At 41.6% G+C, this 22432-nt stretch overlaps 1 protein-coding gene across 1 annotated transcript; it reads right to left on the minus strand.

The window, feature by feature from the left end:
• Positions 1-3653: 3653 nt before the first annotated feature.
• Positions 3654-22119, minus strand: LOC136443633 (protein turtle homolog B-like). Its single transcript, XM_066440949.1, has 8 exons — positions 21660-22119; positions 12850-13203; positions 9727-10020; positions 7827-8105; positions 7102-7347; positions 5817-5888; positions 4898-5080; positions 3654-4648 (listed from the first exon to the last, which is right to left on the minus strand). The coding sequence occupies exons 1-8, from the start codon at positions 21715-21717 to the stop codon at positions 4581-4583; spliced, it is 1554 nt and encodes a 517-aa protein (XP_066297046.1). The 5' UTR covers positions 21718-22119; the 3' UTR covers positions 3654-4580.
• Between the last annotated feature and the right edge of the window lie 313 nt (positions 22120-22432).

Genomic DNA, 22432 nt, shown 5'->3' on the forward strand with positions numbered 1-22432 from the left:
ATAATGGTAAATCAATGCATCTACTGTCATCGACAAACAATCTTACAACACTACTTATAACACTGATCATAACAGTATCATCTATGAGGGGATCTTGAGAAATACTGGTATGGCCCTCATTCGTTTTTACTTACATTTTTCTCATGACCCTTTGGTATAGAGCCGACATGTAAGAAATTGGCAGTAACTCAAGAATAATGGTAAATCAATGCATCTACTGTCATCGACAAACAATCTTACAACACTACTTATAACACTGATCATAACAGTATCATCTATGAGGGGATCTTGAGAAATACTGGTATGGCCCTCATTCGTTTTTACTTACATTTTTCTCATGACCCTTTTTATGAATGTACAGCTTTATTTATATGTCACAAGGTACATATTTACAAGATATACAAAATCAGTTACTATCTGACAAACATAGAAGGTCACCCTATTTTTCAATTGATTTTTTGTATGACATATTTTTCTCTATTTTAAGGATGTAAGTGAAGTCATTTAAGGAAACAGAAAACGAATCGATCTCTTTATAACACTCTTTGTCCTTATATTGCCACCAGCTTTTTAATATTGAATACTATGCTAAAGCTATTCTATGGTTGGCTGCGTTTTCTCGTTGTAAGTTCCGTGGAAGTCCATACACTAGCGTTTCAAGATTGATGTCTTTGATACTAATTATCGTACTCAGTAATTGTTCCAGCTGTTCCCAAAATTCTTTAGCCTTTGACATTCAACAAACATGTGTTTTTCATCCTCTATTTCGAAACAGATTTGGCATAGTTCTGACTTTATCGGTTTCCATTTGAAAAGTTTCTGAATATTTGGAATAATTTTATGCAAAAATCTAAACATGAAAATTGATAGTTTTCTGTCTATAGTTAAGTCTATAGTTCTATCTTTCCATGGAACTTTGCAAATTGTTGGATCCTTCTGTAATTGTTTGGCACACTTTTTTACAACATATGGAGATTCAGTTTTGTCTGTAATTAACAATATTAACAATTTGTACAAATGCTTGCTAGTATATACAGAAAAATCAACACTTTCTACTTGTGGTACAGTTGATACGTTGGCTGTCTGCAACAATCGTAATCGCCTATTTGGTATTGCTCTATTTATAACATATAGTTCTTGTATCCAGGTTCTCTTGTCACCAAGTTTGTTCAGTATATGTGTCCCGTTTATGTGGTTATGAACTAGCAAGTCGTTTATGTGTACAAATCCACCCCATGTTTTGTAGAACAGTGACATAGGTGACATAGGTTTTTCCTCTTTCCTAGCATGACTATAAATTTGGACCCCCATATTATATGGCCTTTTATTTCACCTGGGGTCTCAGGTTCAACTTTTTCTGTGCCTACTGCCCTGTGCCAACTTAAGATAACATGCTTGTAGTACACAGGTATACGATCTATGTTAGGACAGTCACGCTTGTCTTTGAAATGCATTCTTCAAATAAGGACGTTATCTCCAAAAATATTGAGGTATGAACGTGGAAGTATCTTCCAGTCACCCGCAAAATTGGAGCGCCAATTTGTGATCGAATTTCAGGCATCTTCAACCCTCCCTTCTCATAGTCAGATATGATTACTGACCTTCTAATTTTGCCTTTTTTCCCGGACCATAGAAAGTTATAAAATGTTCTGCTCAATTTTACGATGACGTCTTCTGGTACGACAAGTGCTGTGGTGCAATAGATGATTTGTGATACGACCAATGTTTTTAATATCGTTACCTTGCCATACAGTGTAAGGTTTCTGTTTTTTTCAGGTGTGTAGAATGTTTTCTATTTTTCTTATCTTATCATACCAATTTTTTCATTACAATCTTCTGCATTATGTCCAAAATGTATACCTAAGGACTTGATCTGTCCTTGGGGAAAAGAAATACCCTCAATCTCTTTTTTCCTAAATTTCCGGCATCCCGCCCATATAGCCTGCGTTTTTTTACTAAAGTAAGACAAAGTTTTTATTGCAACATGTACAGACTCCTCATTTCCTAAACGTAAAGTCGTATCGTCTGCTACTTGAGATGTTTTAACTTCAACCAAATGCATGGTGATGGTTATCTGTTTCCAGTGAAACCCACCACCAAAACCGAGACTGTTTGTTGTTACGTCTGAACTTAAAGTGGTACATGTGGCCGGAATAACTCTCCAAGCCAACTTGAAGTGGACTTTGTGGAAGATTAGAATATGTATGTATTCCACATGTGCAATTTAGCACTAACACTATAATGTTGTAATTTATTAAAAGTGTGTTATCAAATAAACCAGTTCATCATCATCATCATCATCTGATGATGAAAAGACAAAGATGAAACTTTCCTTTCCTAGTACTTACCATAAAGAAGGCCATCACATTCGTAAGTTAATGTTGAAGTAATTTTAATCGTACAGCTAATTTCGTAACATACGCAGGGATAAAGGGAATACAAATACCTGAAATCTGTCCAAAAAAATGGATGAACTATATGGTCATAACGCGCAAGTCGAAGTTCACATCAAAACCAGTGGGTGGCGCCACTAAGTAGCAAAAGGCACACACTAATATCTTACCAAAGACAGAAACGTTTCAAGCAAACAAGAGCTTTTAAAAAAAGCTGGCGTTTCGGCTACGTTTATGAGTGTGAATTGTCTTTTCCCTTTACTTGAAGTAAAATCTGCCAGAGGAAGTCACTCAAGGGCTGTTCAGTCTATAAGAAAAATTGTCATTTTGGGAAATGAGTACTGTTTTAATAGAGAAAGGCAGATTGGGGAAAGCAATTTTGAAGTTACGTCACTTAACTTAAGTGCTTTTGAAAAAGCTGGTCTTGGCCTACAACTTGTACTTATTTGTAAAATGTATAATAGGCTCATTATAAAAGCTATCAATGTAATTATGTACATGGCACGCAATAAAACATAAAATTTGAAAAAGCACCATTGAATCATCAGCACTATGGTAATTAAGTGAAATAGAAGTTCATAACAGCTAAGGTTCTATCTAAAATGACTACCAAATGTCAAACAAATCAACAGCTACCTCATCCGTATTATTCTGGTTTCCGCATTTACAACATTTCTTCCTTATTTTCCTGGGTAATTTTGCTAAAATTCATGAAAATTCCCATAGTTTTGTGCCGAGGGGCGCCACTTTCCACGTCCGTGTTGTCTGAATGAAGTCGATACTGAACAATGGAGCATTTGCTACTGTAACAAAGAATCGCTGTTTTGCAAACAACATCAAGAGCCTCTGTTTACATCGGGGATAGAAGTTTAGTGGCGAGTGTTTTGCAAGAATCATCTTACCGCGCATAGGAGCCGCTGCACGGTATTTTCCATTACAATGAACAGAAAAATTCGAATGCCGGGTTTGGAATCTATGAAGTCCTGTTCATGAGACAAAGGCCTTGTATATATTAAATGAATATTTAAAAATAACAAATATAAAATATTTCTTTATTTGTTAATGAAAAAAAATGATATTCATAAATATGATATTGATAGATTAATATAATATCAATATATATTTTTGATATTCAATATCTAAAAAGAAAAAAAAAATCCATGCACGGACACGAACCCTGATCTTCTGGGTCCGAAGTGCTTCGCGTTGCCAGATCGGCCAAGCTGTGGTACGTAACTATCTGGACGTAATGCTATTTCCTCACTATATGGTATCATTTATGCCGATTTTTGGTCGTTTTCTTGACGAAATCATTTTTTTTCTTCTGCAATCTTGTGGAATAGATGTAATATGGTCATTTTTCAGGATATCAAAGTCCGAAACCACAATGCAATGATATTTCCGAACAGTTGTAGCAGTAACATGCGGTCGCCCTCCTGTGTCACATGCAAATCTAGCCTGCCTGCCTTTTCGTGCTCTCTTGCCATATAAGGCAACGGCTATACAAGGATTTGGGAACGTATTGCCATATAAGGTCTTATTGTGTGCGACACAGTGTTGAACCAAGCTTCCTTCCTTGAAGGTAAAAGCCAGGACAATGCGTTCCGGCGCGCATGCGCCGAAACGCAAAAACAATACAAAAATCTGTGATACAGTCAAATGTCGGTAGGGGCGCCTCTAAACTGACGGATAGTAACATGAAGAAAAGTTAGATTGGCAGAGCCTGATTGGCTTTCTTTGTGACTATGTATGAATATACAATTTTTGAATGCTTATCTTACAACAATAAATTTTACAATAAATCTTTACAACTTTCATTCCATCAACGTCTCAATTGCCGGCGTATATCTCAGCGTGTGTTGTATCATACTTTACTTTGAAACCAAATAACACGTACAGCAAAGTATTGATAAAAGAATTGGATTGATTATACAAATATTTGCAACACGGAACAACACCATTGGACAGTTCACCATGTAGAAAGATCAGTGCTATAAGTACTATATTTCAATCTCTTAACTTTTTATATATTACACGTGACTTCTTAACAATGTTAGAGTTATTGCCATCAATCCCTGCCTTTGGAAACCTTTTCTTCATGTAGATGATTTTTTACGTTTCTACGATTAGCTTCTATTTCTCTCTACGCTTTTCCATGGTCACGATCTGCAAACATCTGTGGTCCCTTTAGATACTTCTCTTTGTCCCAGAGGCCTCTGCGACATCAACATGGCGGCCAGTCTTCATTGCAAGAACTGTGAAAACACATGGTAATGAACGGGTTTGATACGACTGTAGAACACGAAAACTTGGTGACTGTTAAACTAAAATCTATGTTTTTTTCTAACAGTCATCTAATTTTTTTTGTAATATCAGCAGTGGGATGAATCTCTGTAAGACTCTAATTCAACCTAAAACGCTTATTATTCGAACAAAACAATACTTAACCTTACACTACAAGACTATCGCCTGAAACACCTGTTACGACAAATCAAAAGTCGTACCCTCGCTTGAAGACAGGAATTTGACGTAGTTGGAGGGGAACAGGCCTATCCTGCCTCTCAGGTAACCCAGGCACCAGCCGCCATCTTCCCCCTCCAGCACCTCGATGACGTCATCAACCTCCATGGTCAGCTCGTTCTCCTCGCGAGGTCGGTAAGAATACAGTGCGCATGCGTAACGTCTGTCTGTGGAGAAAAAAACATCAATACCTTTAGGCAATATTTTCATTCTTTCCTTCACCTCATGGCTATATTCATCTTCAATTTATGTGCCAAACCCCAATAGGCTGAGGACGCTGGCACTTTGTACAACAATTTAAAGGCGGGTGCAGTCACAGTTTGTGGTTCGATTAAGAAACCAGCGAAAGCAGGCTTCCAGCTTTTCACAGGGCAGGGGGCGTATGGAGTGGCTGGATGCCACTTATTACCCGTGACTTCAAAGGGCTGTGGCTTCCTGAGGGCATTCTTGAATTCCCCGTGACTTGAATTCCCTCAACCTGCAAGCCTTTAAAAGCACTGTTCACCGCTATCGCCCAGCATGATCAACTCCATCTCACTTCAACGTATCTTAGCGCCTAGAAGTGGTCAAATGTGGCCTTGCATTGAACAAACCCGTTACAAATCTGACGACATGATCTGAAGGATGCCTCCAGCCTCCCTCGAACATTCCTTGTGAAGAAAGTGTTTTGGTGGGTACTCAGATCGTGCAGAAGGAATGTTAAAGTCCAGGTGACTGGGTGATGAGAGCCCATTGCTACAAGAGGCTCCTATAATTTTTCGTATGACAGCCAATTAAGCCAAACATTAACAATTTCATCACCGTTGACAAATCAAAATGAAATCTAAAACCTTGCAAAATTGGCGAAGTGGTCCCATGATTGAAGAACTAACAAAGGTTAATATTTGAACGAAGAGGTCTCACCTTTCTTTCCTATGGACTTCCGTATGGTGTTGATACCACCGAACCTTGTCGGCGCTTTGTCCTGTAGTTTTGCTGTGAAGGTGTGGAAACAAGAGTTACAAACTAACCATGGCCACGAGATTTAAAGATTGGGAGGGTTTTTTTGTTTTTTTCAAATGGTAGAGACAAACTTATACATGGTGCTCTAGACGTAAATGACAAAATGTGACGCTATTTCATTCGACTTGGCAAAATCTTCATGTATGGCACTTCCAGGTGACTTATTGTGTTGACTTCAGGGGTTTATTCAGTTGTATCGCTGGATGCAAAATTATTTCAATCCTTTTTTATAAAGGAGGGTTATGACAGGGGACATTACGTATGCCGTTCTTTCTTGTTAATGAGAATTGGCTTTTGCATAGCACGCCTCGACATATGGACATGATCCAAAGTGGACGACAATAGGTACCGCACAATAATGGGTACCGCACGATGATAGGTACCACGCGATAATGGGTACCGCACGATAATGGGTACAGCACGATAATGGATACCGCACGAGAATGGATACCACACGATAATGGGTACCGCACGATAATGGGTACGGTACGATAATGGGTACAGCGCGATGATAGCGCGATATTAGGGACCGTACGATAATGGGTACAGCACGATAACAGGTACCGCACGATAATGGATATCGCACGATAATGGATACCACACGATAATGGGTACCGCACGATAATGGGTACGGTACGATAATGGGTACGTATACAGCGCGATAATAGGGACCGCACGAAAATGGGTACAGCACGATAATAGGTACCGAACGATAATGGATACCGCACTATAATGGATACCACACGATAATGGGTACCGTACGATAATGGGTACAGCACGATAATAGGTACCGCACGATAATGGATACCGCACGACAATGGATACCACACGATAATGGGTACCGCACGATAATGGGTACGGTAAGATAATGGGTACAGCGCGATAATAGGACCGCACGATAATGGGTACAGCACGATAATAGGTACCGCACGATAATGGATACCGCACTATAATGGATACCACACGATAATGGGTACGGTACGATAATGAGTACAGCACGATAATAGGTACCGCACGTAAATGGATACCGCACGATAATGGATACCGCACGATAATGGGTACCGCACGATAATGGGTACGGGAAGATAATGGGTACCGCACGATAATGGATACCACACGGGTACGGTACGATAATGGGAACAGCGCGATAATAGGGACCGCGCGATAATGGGTACCGCTACGTTACCAGGCATGGCGCTGTATGGTGGTGGTTCCTTGTCCTCCTCGTTCCTACTCTCGTTCCCAACGCCCGGTTTCCTGTGGGACGCCATGTTGTAATAGAACGCGAATTGTTTCTTCTCCTTCTGTTTCCGGCGCCGCCGGAAGAGGTACGAGCCGAGGCCAATGCACACCACCAGCCACAGGCCTCCGGCCGTCCCACCCACAATTATGGCGATCTTGGACGAGTCTATATCCTGATCTGTTCTGTACTCTAATAATACAAAGAGATGAAGAAAAAACAATCATAACATGTCAGCGCGAATGCTTTCCTGTAGGGAATGAAATCACTGTAGCGCCACCTAGCAGTATAGGGAATAATACCAGTGTATTAAAACACTATCAATACCAGTGTATCACATTTTTTCTTTGCTCAGTTGTCACCAAGCAATAAGATCTAAAGGCTTCTTCAAGGTTACGGGTTACATAAATAGGAATGGAACAGTATCTCTTTCCCCTTGTGGCCCGGTCACAAACGTTGTCCGATCGTGCGAGGGCATTCTTGTCAACTATTGTGCCCTGCAAAACTCAGCTGTCCTTTTACGGAAAAAATCTGTTTTAGGTCGTTTTTGGCGGTTGGTTCTCTCATTGCCAAGTCTGCTTGAAAAATCTTCGACATCAAAATCATGTGACGAACTACGACAAGTGTGACCGCGTCATAAGTCGCTACTATTGCAACAGTGTTGTACTTACGCTTTACTGTTAGCGATATCGACTTTGTGTCCGTCTCCCCAATATCGTTTCCCGCCACACACAGATACATTCCTGTATCGTTCACGTGAATCTTCTTCAGGAGCAGCGTGCTCGCCATGACGTCCGTGGACAGCGGGGTCTTCAGGCTGCGCAGGCGCATCCCGTTCTTTGACCACGTGATGTTAGGAGGAGGGTTGCCGTCTGCCACACACTGTAGAGTGACGCTGTCTGACACCGTGGCCGTGATGGACTCGGAGATGCTGATGATCGAGGCGGGGTCTGCAAAGTATACATGTCAAACAATGATGTTTAATAATTACGCCATTTCAGTCCCAATACTTCACAATCTCTTTGCCTATGAGAATCACCCGTGTCTGTTCAATGCACCAGATATCCTAACCTCTTGAAGTTTACACTCCGTAAACATATTTACAATTTGAGCTTACCGCAGCCTGGATGAAATTTGGAAGATAACTTTGCTATTTTCTAAGCCCCAGTAGTTCGGTATTGTGGCCGGCAGCTATCTTTTGAATATGATTTACCACCAAGGACGGTACGGTTGACTGACGTCCTTGCTTTCGAAAGGAGTCGCACGTGCCACGAATCCCTGAGTCCCGATACGTTAAGCACACATCGTTTTCTGCTGTTACTTACTTACTCTTTGATAATTGCAGCAACTAGGAAGTTAAAATATCGTAGGTAATGTTGAATATCCCCCTTATTCTTCTGTAGTGAGTGTAGCAACTAAAGAAGTTGATATTTGCCAGGTAATTCAGAGTATACCCTTACTTTTCGGTAGCGAATGAAGCAACTAGAAAGTGAATATTTGCTAGCTAGTGCAGAATATCCCCCTTAATCTTCAGTAGCGATTGTAGCAACAAGAAGAGTTGATATTTGCCAGCTAATGCAAAATACTCCCTTATTCTTCAATAGTGAGTGTAGAAAATAGAAGAGATGACATTTGCTAGCTATTGTAGAATATACCAATTGTTCGTCAATAGTGAGTGTAGCAACGAGAGAGTCAATATTTGCAAGCTAAATATAGAATACAACACGGGGTATTCCGTATCACCCGCGGGTAGGATCACCCGACGGCCGTAGGCCTTAGGGCGATCCGACCCGCGGGAGGGCTGGGACCGAGGGTGATGCGAAATACAACGTGTTGTATTCTATTCATGTCATGCCTTGATCACACCCACCCGAGGAAACACACATTTCAATACGGAATGCGCCAGAAGTTGAGGGAGTTTTGTGTCCTCGAACAAGGAACCTTAACAACATTGATTCTAACCTCCGAATCCGCTATTCGAATTCCTGACGGCGGCGCAACCGGCGCGCTTAAAATGCATTCGAAATATTCTATGGAAGCCTGTGTGATACAACTCCCGAACCCTATGTGATCCGGATACTTATCACACGGTCCGGAACACCCGTATCAGGCCCATGCATGACATAAATATAGAATACAACACGGGGTATTCCGTATCACCCGAGGTACCAGCCCGACCGCGGGTCGGATCGCCCGACGGCCGTAGGCCGGAGGGCGATCCGACCCGCGGGAGGGCTGGGACCGAGGGTGATGCGGAATACAACGTGTTGTATTTTATTTATGTCATACCTTGGTCATACCCACCCGAGAAAACACACATTTCAATGCGGAATGCGCCAGAAGTTGAGGGAGTTTTGTGTCTTCGAACATGAAACTGTAGCAACATTGATTCCAATCTCCGAATCCGGTATTCGAATTTCCGACGGCCGCACAACCGGCGCGCTCTAAATGCGTTCGAAATATTCTATGGAAGCCTGTGTGATAACACTTCCGAACCCTATGTGATCCGGATAGTTATCACACGGTCCGGAACACCCGTATCAGGCCCAGGCATGACATAAAAGTACTTACATTGTACATTCAAGGTCAGACTCGCTCTAGAACCCCTAACCACGTGATCAGCCACGCATGTGTACATGCCCGCGTCCGCCCTTCTCATGTGACGTATCAACAAAGATGGCGTCTGGATGGTTCCACCCGTGTACTTGTTGCCCAACCGCGCTGTCTGCAGGATCTCGCCATCTTTCTCCCAGTGGAGTGACGTAATGTTCGGCTTGGCACCTCCTACAGCGCATGACAGGGACGCTGTCCTTCCGAGGGAAGTGACGTAGGGGTCCGACGGGCCGACCTGAACAGTTGGAGGGACTGGGAAAATTGGGTTTTGTGTTAATGGACTATTTGTGTGATGCAATGATGCTCTGTGAGCATCCATTGAAACATACAAGCAGAGCAAACACTTGTTCGTGTTAATAACACATCTTTTACTGAGTTCAAATGACCTGGATATCAAAAACCGGGACTGTAAAAAGTAGGCGACTTATATCAGGGCCTAGCATTATTGTTTTTTTGCTGTAGTTAAATCTAAGTGCCATTATGGGAAAAGGGGACATCCAAAGTACTGCTAACGTTAGTGTTCTCCACAACATAAATTACATTTTGCCGTCCCAGCCACACCAGCTTGTCAGATTACCGACGATTTCCATTATCCCACTTTGCTCGTGTAATTGGCAGTGAAAACGTGCGGGGCAGTTTTCTCGCGGTGCTCGTTCCGAAAAGGGCCCCGTCGTGCTTTTAATCAGCCTCACATCTCACGGAGGGACACAAGATCGATATAACGCCACAGGCGTGTGGAGGAAGCACGTCGTTATCGAAGTTCTCCAAGTTCTGAAAAGATAGTGTTTTTATTACCTTCGCCAAGAAGGTTATGCTTTTGGTAGCGTTTGTATCAATGGTTTAGAACAATAACTCAAGAAGCTGTGGATGGATTGTCATGAAATCTGGCATGTGCTAATGTCGCTCTGTCTAAGAAATTATTTTATTTGTGGGATTTCCTAGGTATTGCAGAAGAACGTCTGGTTTCGATAACTGCTTTTCATTATTTAATGAAACTTTAGTTCTCTCCTTGTCTGAAGAGAATTCTCAGCCAAACATGTTGTTGCACATTCAATAGTTCGTATATCTTATTGCTGCTATGTTTGAAAGACATGGTTAAACTTGATTATCTTCTTGATTATCCCTTAAGCTTTTTTATAACTGTAACCTAAATAGACTAGCATGAATCACGTGCGAAAGATGGAAGCCTCGTGTCCGTTTTGTTTTTAAAATGAAAGGGTGTTATGTGATTGATTTCCTGTGTAAAATATTAGCCCAATGGTAGTTACCGGTGCTCCAATGACTAACGGTGGAGAGGGCTGGAGGCTCAAAGTAGAAGTTGATCAAATACCTCTGCATCGACAAGCAACACAGATGGATGACTCATTGGGGATCTAATCTTTCTAGGGAGGACAAAAAGTGTCTTGGGGCGAATATTGATACCGGGATTGAGTCGGTAATGGCGCGTTTTGACACGTCTAGCATTGTTGTATGATTGTATGTTCGACACGACTTGTTTCAGCTGCGGTGTAAGTACGCTACAATATATTCAGCACCAGGAACATGTCCCACAAGAATCTCGCAGTGTCAAGAGGCGCTAATGTCGGATAAAATACCAACCAAAGTTTTCCCTTGTTTATTATATTAGGTTTCTTGCACATCTAGCTTCGGCGAGGTTGTATAATTACGATACAATATAATCAGCACCAAGGGCATGTCCCACAAGAATCTCACAGTTCCCAGAGCCGGGTGTTGGCTAAAATCCCAACTGCAGATTTCCCTTGTTTATTACAGTACGTGTCTTCAATATCTAGCTTCAACGGGGCTATAAGGTGTTTAATTACGGTACAATATACCCAGCACCAAGGACAAGTCCCACAACAATATCGCAGTGTAAAGAGGCGCTAGAGTTCACTAGAATCCCAACCCCGGCGTTCCCTAGTTTATTATTCATACAGTAAGTGTCTTGCATATCAAGCATCAACGGGATTATATGGGGTTTGGTAACGCTACAATGTATTCAGCACCGAGGACATGTCCCACTAGAGCATGGCAGTACCCACAGGCTGGTGTTGGCAAAAATCCCAGCCTAAGATTCCCCTTCTTTATCATAGCAAGTTTATTGCATATCTATCCTCCACAAAGGCTTGCTGCAAGATAACGCCATGGTGGCGGGAAGGTGGTTTTCTGATTAGAGTTGTTGACTTAAGATATGAAGGTTCTAGGTTCCACTCCCAGGGAGGCATCAGTGTTGTGCCCTTGGAAAAGTCACTTAGAATGTAATTATTTTTCAATCAACTTAGGTGTGAATCAGTCCCATGTATGAGGAGAGCCACACCTCAAACACGTGAACCTTTAGCACACTGAAATGGCCGTTTGGAATCCAATTCTCTATCAGTTGCGGGGTTAGGCAGCAGGGAGAAGGTTAAAAACCCTATCGCACTTATCGGAAAGAGTGGGGGTCTTTCCTTATGTGAGTGGATCAAAACCTTACAGTCTGGTCTCCGGGTTGACATAGTCGACTGTTGTGTAACTCCTTCTGCAAATGTGGTAAATCTCAATAGATAAATGAGTGTATTCTATTAAGTGAAAAAAAGGAAAGTATTGTTTCTATGCAATGCCTATTAATTTTCAAAGTGCTACGTAACCGTGAAAAGGCAAATAAATGTATATTTTACAATTGTGATAGATAATGCACACACTTGATTCGTTACTAAGGGTGCCGTAATTCTCAGGAAACTACGAAGATTAATAACCCACTGAACATTCTCATTTCCTGTTCCTTCAGGGAAAGGGGGAGGAGGAAATTGACAAATTGAATTTCAAATTGTGCTACGTGGTGTAAGAAGACGCGTGATCTCATTGTATGTGTGCAATGTCCCGAATTGAAGATAAAAAAATGCCGATGTGGTCGGGCAAAGCCCGGTGGATTACCGTGTAGAATGAGCCTACTCGACACAGGGCCGCTCAGGAGAGCCCCTGCATTAGTACAAACAGTGATGAAACCGGTGAAAAATGGATCTCTCTCCCCTACTTAAGACTGGGACCGTGCGTAAGTCGATACTCAAAGGCTAAATCAGACGTGTTTGTACGGCGTCTTACCCATGATAGATAGCTGTACGAACCCCTCCTCGTTACCGAGCCCCTCTGCCATCACGGACAGCACGTACACCCCTTCGTCTTCCAGACGGGTGGGATTGATCTTTAAGGAAGCCTTCCCCACGAGTTGGGTCCTCCCGGTGTACTGTCCGTGGGCCTCGCGGCGGCCCAGGGGAGGATAGTACGAATACACTAGCTCGCGCTTTTGTATCTCCTCTTCTTTGTCGACTTTGTACCAGCCGATGGAGATGATCTGACGGTTGGTTGTGAAGGTGGCTGATAATGTAGCAGGCTCGCCCAGACGCGTGCTGATGGACTTGGGAAGTGTGATTCCCACAGAAGTCTCAGCTGATGACCCTGAATATTTGGAGAAAACAAATCATATCGTTATGATAATCGTAAAATTGCCGAAATTACACAGAAGTGATACATTAACTTGTTAGTTGTATTTATGTATTGACAAGGAAATGACGAATCTATACTGAAATAATCAGTTTTTAATATATATATATATATCATCTGAAGAAGAAATTCACCGCATGAAATTCAATCTTTAATCGCACCTAAAGGGATGCTTAAATGCTATGTCTCTTCAATCGAGTAAAAAAAGAAACATGTTTGCATGCTTTAAACAATGTACTCTGGAATATCAAATTTTGTGCAGTGATTTCTTTTTTTTTGTAAAAGGAAATTCAGTAGAAATTTTCCACCAATTGACTTATTTCATTAAGCTCATCTATAAAGAAATATCCCACTTAACTTTTGTGACGAACAAACATTTATCATGATGTTAGAAATTGAGCCAGAGTAGCGAGCGTTCTTTCCATAATCAAGGAAGGGCAATTTTTCAAACATACAATGATAAGTGACATGTATGACCGCCTACACAAATGAATAAATGTTAGGCGTGGAAAATAATAACTTCTCCAATATGCACCAATCTGGAGTGGCAACGCACTTTACTTCTCACCCAGAAATTGCTCTTTCCTATCCCCAGCGGAGGCATAACAACACATTCTCTCCGCAAAATAGGTGTTATTTTATTGGCACCCATAGTCGCGCGACGTTAACAGCTCACAAACACATTTACACTTGCGAGCCAAGCAAATATGTAGGTGCATTGTTCTGCCTAGCACGTGTTATCCCAAAATAACTAATTGCTTAAGAAAAGAGAGACTCTCTTTGAACATAAATGTCAACTTTCACAGAAAGATTTTCCTTAATCACTACCATTACTCTCAGTGTAAAGCTAAGAACAAGTTTCGGGGAAAAGTTTACGGGAAGGTGGATGATAGATTTCCGAACGTGTCTTCTTCAGACTTCAAGGTTGCAGTGGACCATTTTGATTTCTTGACGCACTATGGACGTTCCCAAGGGTGCTTTAGGATCAATTTTCGTTGTCTGAAAATGGAGCACAAATTTTCCCCATATCCAGGACGCTGCACAACATCTAATAAAAGGAATAAGAAATGTATAGTCTCTAAAGGAAGAATTGCTGGTGACTATTTGGAAGAAGAACGACAATCTAGGGTATGAAGGATATGGCCCTCAGCTTGAGAGCTGTAGCGATGGAACGAGAAATCTGGAGAGATGCTACAACTGTCTAGGTCTCACACAGAGGAGTTCTGGCAAACTTCCCAGTATCCATTGCAATACGCATTCCACAATACACATCCCGGATGGTTGAGTCAATGACTGTAACCAATAAGCATATAGACTTGCCATGTTTGCTTTGACAGTGTAGAAACTAGTCCGATTTGATCAGTAATCTTTTTTTTTTGGAATTGTTGAAAGCAGCCCGTGACACTACCTGATTTTTGGACATTGATACAAATATTCGTTTCAATTATGGTGCTCATACTTAACCAAGCAACAGTGTTTTTCTGGAAACACTATTGATTGATAATGCGATGCTGCCTGTGCATCAGAAATAGAAAAAGATGCACAGAAAAGCATCGAAGGGAACGTAAAAAAATTATCTAGGTTGACAATTATAAGAAAAAATGAGATCAACTATTACTCTTTCTTTACTTTCCCATGGGTGCTTTTTGGCGCATTTTGATTTTTCTGATGTACAAGCAGTATTATATCATCAGTCAATAGTATTTGCAGAAAAACAGCTTGGAGTTTGGATATAGGACACGAAACTACGGGGGTGCGTGTTTGTAGACGATTGTAATAAGATAATTATAGTTTTCCAACACCTTCCAAAGCGATTGACATACCCGAGGGAATGCTCTATTGTGTTTCGATGCACCATCCGACACTTTCGTATCCACCTGTGCCAATTTGGGCATTATGTAATTATTCGATGTGACAGCACAAGCACTCAATGCATACATCATATGGTGATGCATTTAATGTATGCGTCTCAAATCATTGTTTTTAATTCTTTAGGCATCCAAACGGTCTATATTTGGTCAAAAATGTATTCTCGACAATTCATAATTATGAAGCGTGAATTTCCACGCAACTTGATGGTAAACTACCGGCAAAATGGCGATGGTGATCAAACTAAAATGATTGATCGACTGATTTGTATGTATAAGAAAAATCGCTTGTCCATAAAAATGACTTATATACCTCATCCGTTGAACCGTTTTAAAACCAGCAGCGAACCCGTTTGCGTCTGTGCTCCATACAAATCAGTACTAGCGAAGACCGTGTCCCTTTGCTAATCTAGTGGAGAGTACGTAGGCGTTCCTGATTAAACGAACGTCTGGTCGCATTTGACAAGCGACTTAGACAGGCGTCATGTGGGTTTAACAAAACACACACGCCAAGAAATGGCTTCGGTGAGCTGCACTAGCTCGTTAGCGATAGGATACGAACTATATGTCAGCATCAACAAAATCAAACCAAAGCCTTTATTCAATCTTCCATAACTTGTTCGGCCACATAGCTGCTTTTCAACAAGGCGAGAAGAAAAAGATAAAATGTTCGCGAAAAATAGGCTCTCTCTTTTGTCCTGTTGGATATCTTACAAATAGCCAGATAAGAGCTACTCAAACAACTGGATAGATTTTGGAAACGGTCACACGGTTTGGTTAGCATACACTACCCTTCGTCTGGGACTTGAGCAAGATCTGTAGTCGAATATGTATGTTTAGCTAGCTAACTAGAAACGTTGACTTACGTTGATAAGGTGAAGACAAATTTCAGATTGTCTAACAAAAAAAAAAGACGAGACAATGTCAAGACAAGGTTGATGCTACTGAGTCAATTATCTCATCTTATTTGAGTATACGAGTTAATGGTGGCTTGCTTAGGTAGTAGGGCAGGCTCTCCAAGTGTCGGGAAGTTCGACACGTAGGCCTCCTTTCCTGTTTTCCTTTTTTCATTCCAGCTTATGATTTCACAATAACCATCACCTTCCTGTTAACAATTTTGAAAGTTGTCCGTGGGAAACTAAGCCTAGGAATACTCGAAGCAACGAGGCCATCTGTAAAAAAAACTGCTATATTTTTTTCATTCGTGGCTTTCCTTTGAGTCGAATTTCAGAAGACGAAGCTCATGATTTAACGAAAACCACCAAGTCAGCTTCACGTCACTTTTGGACGGTTCCAAAGATTACCTGTGGGAAATGTAGCTTGCGAACATTTGAAACGAACACGTTTTAACGTCGTTTGTGACGTAACATTTGTTGACATTTTCGGTTACTTAGCTTTGAACCAAATTGCAGATGATAGAGCTCGTGATCTAACAATAACCAACAAGTCAACTTCACTTTGTTTTGAACAGTTCTGAACGTTGCCCGTGGGAAACATGGACTGTGAATATCTAAAGCCACATAACTTCTATTAGCCTGAATTCAATCAAGCCTCATGTGACCGCTCGCCGCCCTGTAACCACCTCACAACCGCGGGGAGGGGAGAGAAACCCCCGGACAGCTGGAGTTTGCGTTATACAGACTAAACTTCTATATGTGAACACTTACTGAACCCATCTTTAAAATAGCTTTGTTTTGAGTCAAATTGATGACGATGGAGCTCATGATTTCACAATAACCATCACGTCAGCCTCACTTTGTTTTGAACAGTTCTAACTGAATGTTTAAAGCCATAGAACTTCTATATGTGAACACATCAAATCCATCTGTAAAATAGCTTTTTAATAGTCAGATTAAAGACGATTGAGCTCATGATTTCACAATAGCCGTTAAGTCAGCTCCGCTTTACTTTGAACAATTCTGACTGAATATTCAAAGCCATAAAGCGTATGTATGTGAACACTTATCAGAGTCATCTGTATAATAGCTTTCTTTTGAGTCAGATTGAAGACGATGGAGCTCATAATTTCACAATAGCCGTTGAGTCAGCTTCACTCTGATTTGAAGAGTTTTGAACGCTGCCTTTGGGGCACACGGACTCGTATACGCCAGCGCGTCCATCGGCTGAACAGTCCGGGGGCAGAAATGATTACCCCGCTGGCAGCGAGATAGATGGCGCCTGACACCGTGATTGTCACCTGCGGCCCCCGGGGGCGAAACTGATGTATGAAACTTGTCATAACCATCAACACGAGCCCTCAGCTCAGGCGCAAGTTTCACGGGTGACTTCGTCTGTAACAGACGGGGAAATGACGACCAATAGCCGGTAATCCAGATATGTGTCCACAGAAAGCTTTTCGTAAGTATTCTGTGTTTTTTTTTTTTTTCAGATTATGTCAAGGCCGTCCAGAGCTTTACAATAAGCCCGTTCACGGATCCAAATGCGCATGCAACTGTCAAAAATTAAGGTCCCTGAAGAAGAAGATGTGAAAGAACAATATATGAATATATAAAGAGTTTATTGTTTGGTATCCCGTGTACTCTTTGGTAACCTAGATTAAATAACCAATTACATTTTCCATATTGAGGGCCATTCGCACACTCGCATCAGCTTTGGGGTTTCCAGAAGATTTGTTTTGTTTGTTAGTTTGTTAGTTAGTTTGTTTGTTTGTTTGTTTGTTTGTTTTATTAGGATATCCATTTTAAAGTTATGTAGATTTCACACTATTCTACCTGGAGTCCGCTACAACATAATAAAATGAAATGAAATGCAAAGAACAAAAGAAAATAAAAAAATTGGTAAACAGAAAATCAAAAAAAGGTCAACTTACAAGTGAGCGGAGCAGGTCAGAGGTCAAGATAGAATAACGGAAACATAATCTGGGTATGAGTAACTATTTTTGGCGAATCTGGCGTATAGTATGCAAAGAAATTCAAAAGTAATGAAACTTGACGAAAATATGAATAACCTAAATGAACTGAGCATAAGTGTTTATACAAATGAAATGTAATTAAAAGTAATCATAATAACCAAACGTAAATATGATAACTTAAGTACACCGATTATCCATATAATCAAATCCATATAATAAAATTTTTATCTTTTTATTGGTTTGGCTGTATAAACAAATCATTATGGCAACTGTCTCCGATAGATACGAGAAGTTGGTCATACCTCTTTGGTCTTATAGTTTGATACAATTTATCATATAAGATAGCGAAGGGCCACCACAATTAAAGATAGGAAATTTGATGATTCGGTATCTCTGCGTACCCACGCCAAACCAAGGTTGCTATTGGAGATGTCTCCAACAGATATCAGAACTTGGTTATTTTGTCTTATCGGACTTTTCCGCAGGACAATGCGATTTCTTCCTTTACAGGCACCGATGCGATTTACCAGCACGATGGATAGAACTCTTAACGCTAAACCTCTTGGGAGTGCTGGAGACGTCACTGTGGTTGATAGTACTACCCAATCTAAGTAAGGGCCGTCCTCGCCGTAAATTTAGGCCATACTAATTTGACGATATGGACGACATCCCAAAATTGATGCAAGCGTGCAAGAAAAGAAAAAAAGTTGGGCAAAAATAAAATTGCCGTTGTTATTAAAAAAATCTATATAGTATAAGAGGTCAGAAAGGTTGAACAAATGACTGAACTTAAGGATTATGGTATACAAACCAATACCTTCTTTCTATCTGCTCTTTCACATCTTCATTATTTGCTTTGGAATTTGCTTTGAAAGTCTGCAACATCTGTATACGTTTTACGATAATTCTTTTGGCAATTTACGACATATACTTGCTGAGTTTACTGCTCCTTTGCACTATGTACAGTGTGGTCGCAAATATTTTTATTTTCGTTTTCGGAAACGGACGAAAATTGATGCGTACGTGGATGTCATTTATATAATCAAGTCAATGCGACCTTAGATTCAAAACTGACATCACTTTCGCGTGCGCCATCTGCCAGTACAACCGCTGATGTGGTCCGGTCACCGCGGTGATGGAGTCATCGTTTTGGTGACTAACGTATCAATCGCCCGGCGTCCCTTGAGAAAGAAAGCGGTGAAGTAAATGGATTTTTAAAACATTACGTGTTCTTTTCCATTGCCCTTTATGCAGCCTTTATGTTAAATCTATGTGTAATAGCATTAGCCCAGGTTTAAAATCCAATATATGGTAGATCCCCGGTAAGCCTTTACATCGCCGATGTGGGCAATTTTATCCATAAAACGACCTTCTCGTCTGCAAGGCGACGCCACTGCCCAACCATAATGGAAAGAATACTGGAAAAAAAGCATTCCGTTCGCCCAAGCGTAGACCATTGTTGGCCATGCTTTATGTATCAACGTAGAGGACGCGACTTCCATGCCAGATTAGAAATGTAACAAAGCGTGCTGAACGCGTTTTATGGTATAACGCATGGTCGACTCTAGAAGACATACGATACGTTTCCTCTTCATTCTACGAAGGAGGACTAAATAAAAGTTTGCCGCACGCATAGTTCGATAACCGTCCTCCGTAACGAGAAGATGCATATGAAGTAAAAGTATATACAGATAGTACGTGAAAGATGCGGTGTTTTGACAAACCCCATGGGAGTCATGACAAATGTTCTTATTGCTAGTCATAGATTGAGTCATAACTCAACTTCCCCAATCCCGAAGCTTAATTTTTCAATGGGGTAGAAATATCAAGTACTCTTCAAATAGCGTCATTTGAGTTTCGCTTTGCAATTACTTATGATAGAGACGTATTGTTTGCAGAATTCGCACAGAAAATTATATATGGTCACCCCTGTTTTAACGTTGACTCATCCTGTGTATACAATACACCGATGTAGTTCAAAAGATGGGCATACAGGGAGGGCTAGTAATGATATTTTTACGCTCAGTTGATTCACTTGCTGTTCCTATCTCAAAGCTCAGTATGCCGCTATGTCAGGTCATAATTCACGCCGTTCCTATCACTTTCCACAGAGGCGGTTTAAAACGGCGTTTTATTTCCTAAACTTCCGTCACTTTGTCATGATTCAGAACAAACAGAGCGACTAGAGCGAGTCGATAGTACACCCCCTACATGATTCAAAACTTTTGGGCATGTAATATTTCTTGGATCAGCAAACGTGCCGGCGGCTACACATGTCGGTGTCACACACGGGGACGGAACAGGAGAAGATTATCCAGCCCGCTAAGCCGTGACTTCTTTAATAATAGGATGGTTTTATCTTTAATGCACCGTTCCTTCGGTATCAGCCGCCACTCAGAGTGAAGCAGGCCTGACAGTGACGCGCCCTTCTGATGACACTCGCTGATTTCATTTCGCAGCGTCTGCCTTTATTTATTTCCGCGCGCTGGTTGCGATACCCCCCGGCCGAAACTACGCCCTCGTTTTATTTTGAAAAAACAACGCCCCCCTCCCCCAATGCTGATCCTATTTGTAGAGGCTTCAGTAAGCGCGAAATGAAACAAAAACTCTAGCCATGCATGCTTGTAGGTGATTACACGCACCGCTTTACCTTCAGACAACCGTTTCTGATTCATGAATTATTCTTGCGAACAAATCTTCAAACGAAATGGTCAATAGAAACGTCCTTTAATCGCGCTTCCATTGCACCTTCTCAGGGAAGGGAATCGAACGTTTTTGAGCTCCAAGGGTGGCGTTTTTAACCAGAGACGACTTAAGTTCTTATCTAGAATTATTGATTTTGAAGTGGAACACCTGTGCCCGATTGTGCGAGCTGCAAAGAACGGCCTCGCCAAGTTTCCTTTGTGTGGCTCTACATCAAATAACGGCAGAGATACTATTAGGTGTGTCTGAGAAAATTACAAATAGCTTTAGAGGAATCCCGAATGGAAAACGACTACCATAAAACTACTAGGCCTGACACAGCGGTATGATTAACCAACCAAATAGATCAATCAATCAATGACAACTTGTTTGACGATGCCATAAATGGATAAGGATGAAAATAAGAAAAACGAACTGTAGGAACCATGGATGGGAGGAAGAATTTTTAAAAAAGGTGAGAGATGCAAAACACATTTTACGACAATAAACTGATTTAAGCGTCCGTATGTTGTAAATACATACAGTAAAACTCGCAGTCGCGCTCAATTAAGTGTCGTTCAGTAAATTAACTGGAGCGTAAGAAGTCCTCTCACGTTTCAAATTATCTCGCTCGTTCTCTTTCCTCTTTCAATTACTCCCATATTAAGTCGACGTTCTCTCCTGGGTCCAATCTATATCTGCGCCGCACTGGCGACTTCCTGATCGCGCGAACAGCGTAGGAAATGAGCGACATGCGTAGCTTTTAAAGATGGAGGAGGGACAAGTAGGATTGACAATTGAATCTGTGCCCAATCAAACGTTCTTAAAGTAAACAATCTGTTATCTAAATCACTTTGACAGCTGCGTATGCGTTAGATTTGATACATACAAGAAAGCGCGGTCTCAAAGCATAGTAATACAAAGTGGTACAAATTCTACCGACCGACGAAATGGTCTTTTCCAGCAATGTGGTCTTTTCTCTCTCTTACCTTTGATCAGAAGAAAGGCGCTTAGAGCGATCCATGTTTGGGGGTCCAACCGAGCCATTCTGAGAAGCCTTTGCGGTGAAATCTTGGTGGAGAGTTATACATGTGCCTGGTGAGCCCGCGTCTGATTACAACAGCGCTAGTTTTTACCGCGAAGTCCGTTCAATCGCCACTCCAGAAGTAGTCGGTCGCCTGCCTCTTTTAAAAAGACTCGTTCAAATCTGAGCACGTTTCTAAAGTATCAGCCTCTCTTGTGTACGGATCGCTCAGCAAGCGTCTGAATCGTGGTGTCGAGCAAGACTTGAACAGGAGACCACGTTCGCACGACCACAGCGCCGGACCCGCTGAAGAGCGGCGGATAATCGCGCCGCCACACGTATCGAGATGAGTCAACTGTGAGGTCAGTCGTCAGCAATGTGCGGTCCGCGCTCATTACGTGTCCGACCGCAACCTGCCGACTGCTGGCGCGAACTCATGGGGACATGTGCGCATGCGCGGGTACAACAAATGGCGTCGTTATAGCCAACCAACCACTGTTTACACAGTCGCAATCGTTTACCGCATGTGTCTTCTAACATTTAGTTACTTAAGTCCGTCCCTTTCATTTGGGTGTATATGGTAGCGCCCGTCCCTTCAGCCCTTGAGCCACACAGTTGTGCAATCACTACAGCAGGGGGCTAGTCCACTTCTCATGAGTGTTGAATGCCCTAATTTAATGTCTATGTCGATGATAAACCTGGCGAATAAATTTCATTTGTATCACTTAAAGAAAATGA

Source organism: Branchiostoma lanceolatum, chromosome 10 (assembly GCF_035083965.1).
Source record: "Branchiostoma lanceolatum isolate klBraLanc5 chromosome 10, klBraLanc5.hap2, whole genome shotgun sequence".
In the NCBI taxonomy this organism is placed as follows: domain Eukaryota; kingdom Metazoa; phylum Chordata; class Leptocardii; order Amphioxiformes; family Branchiostomatidae; genus Branchiostoma; species Branchiostoma lanceolatum.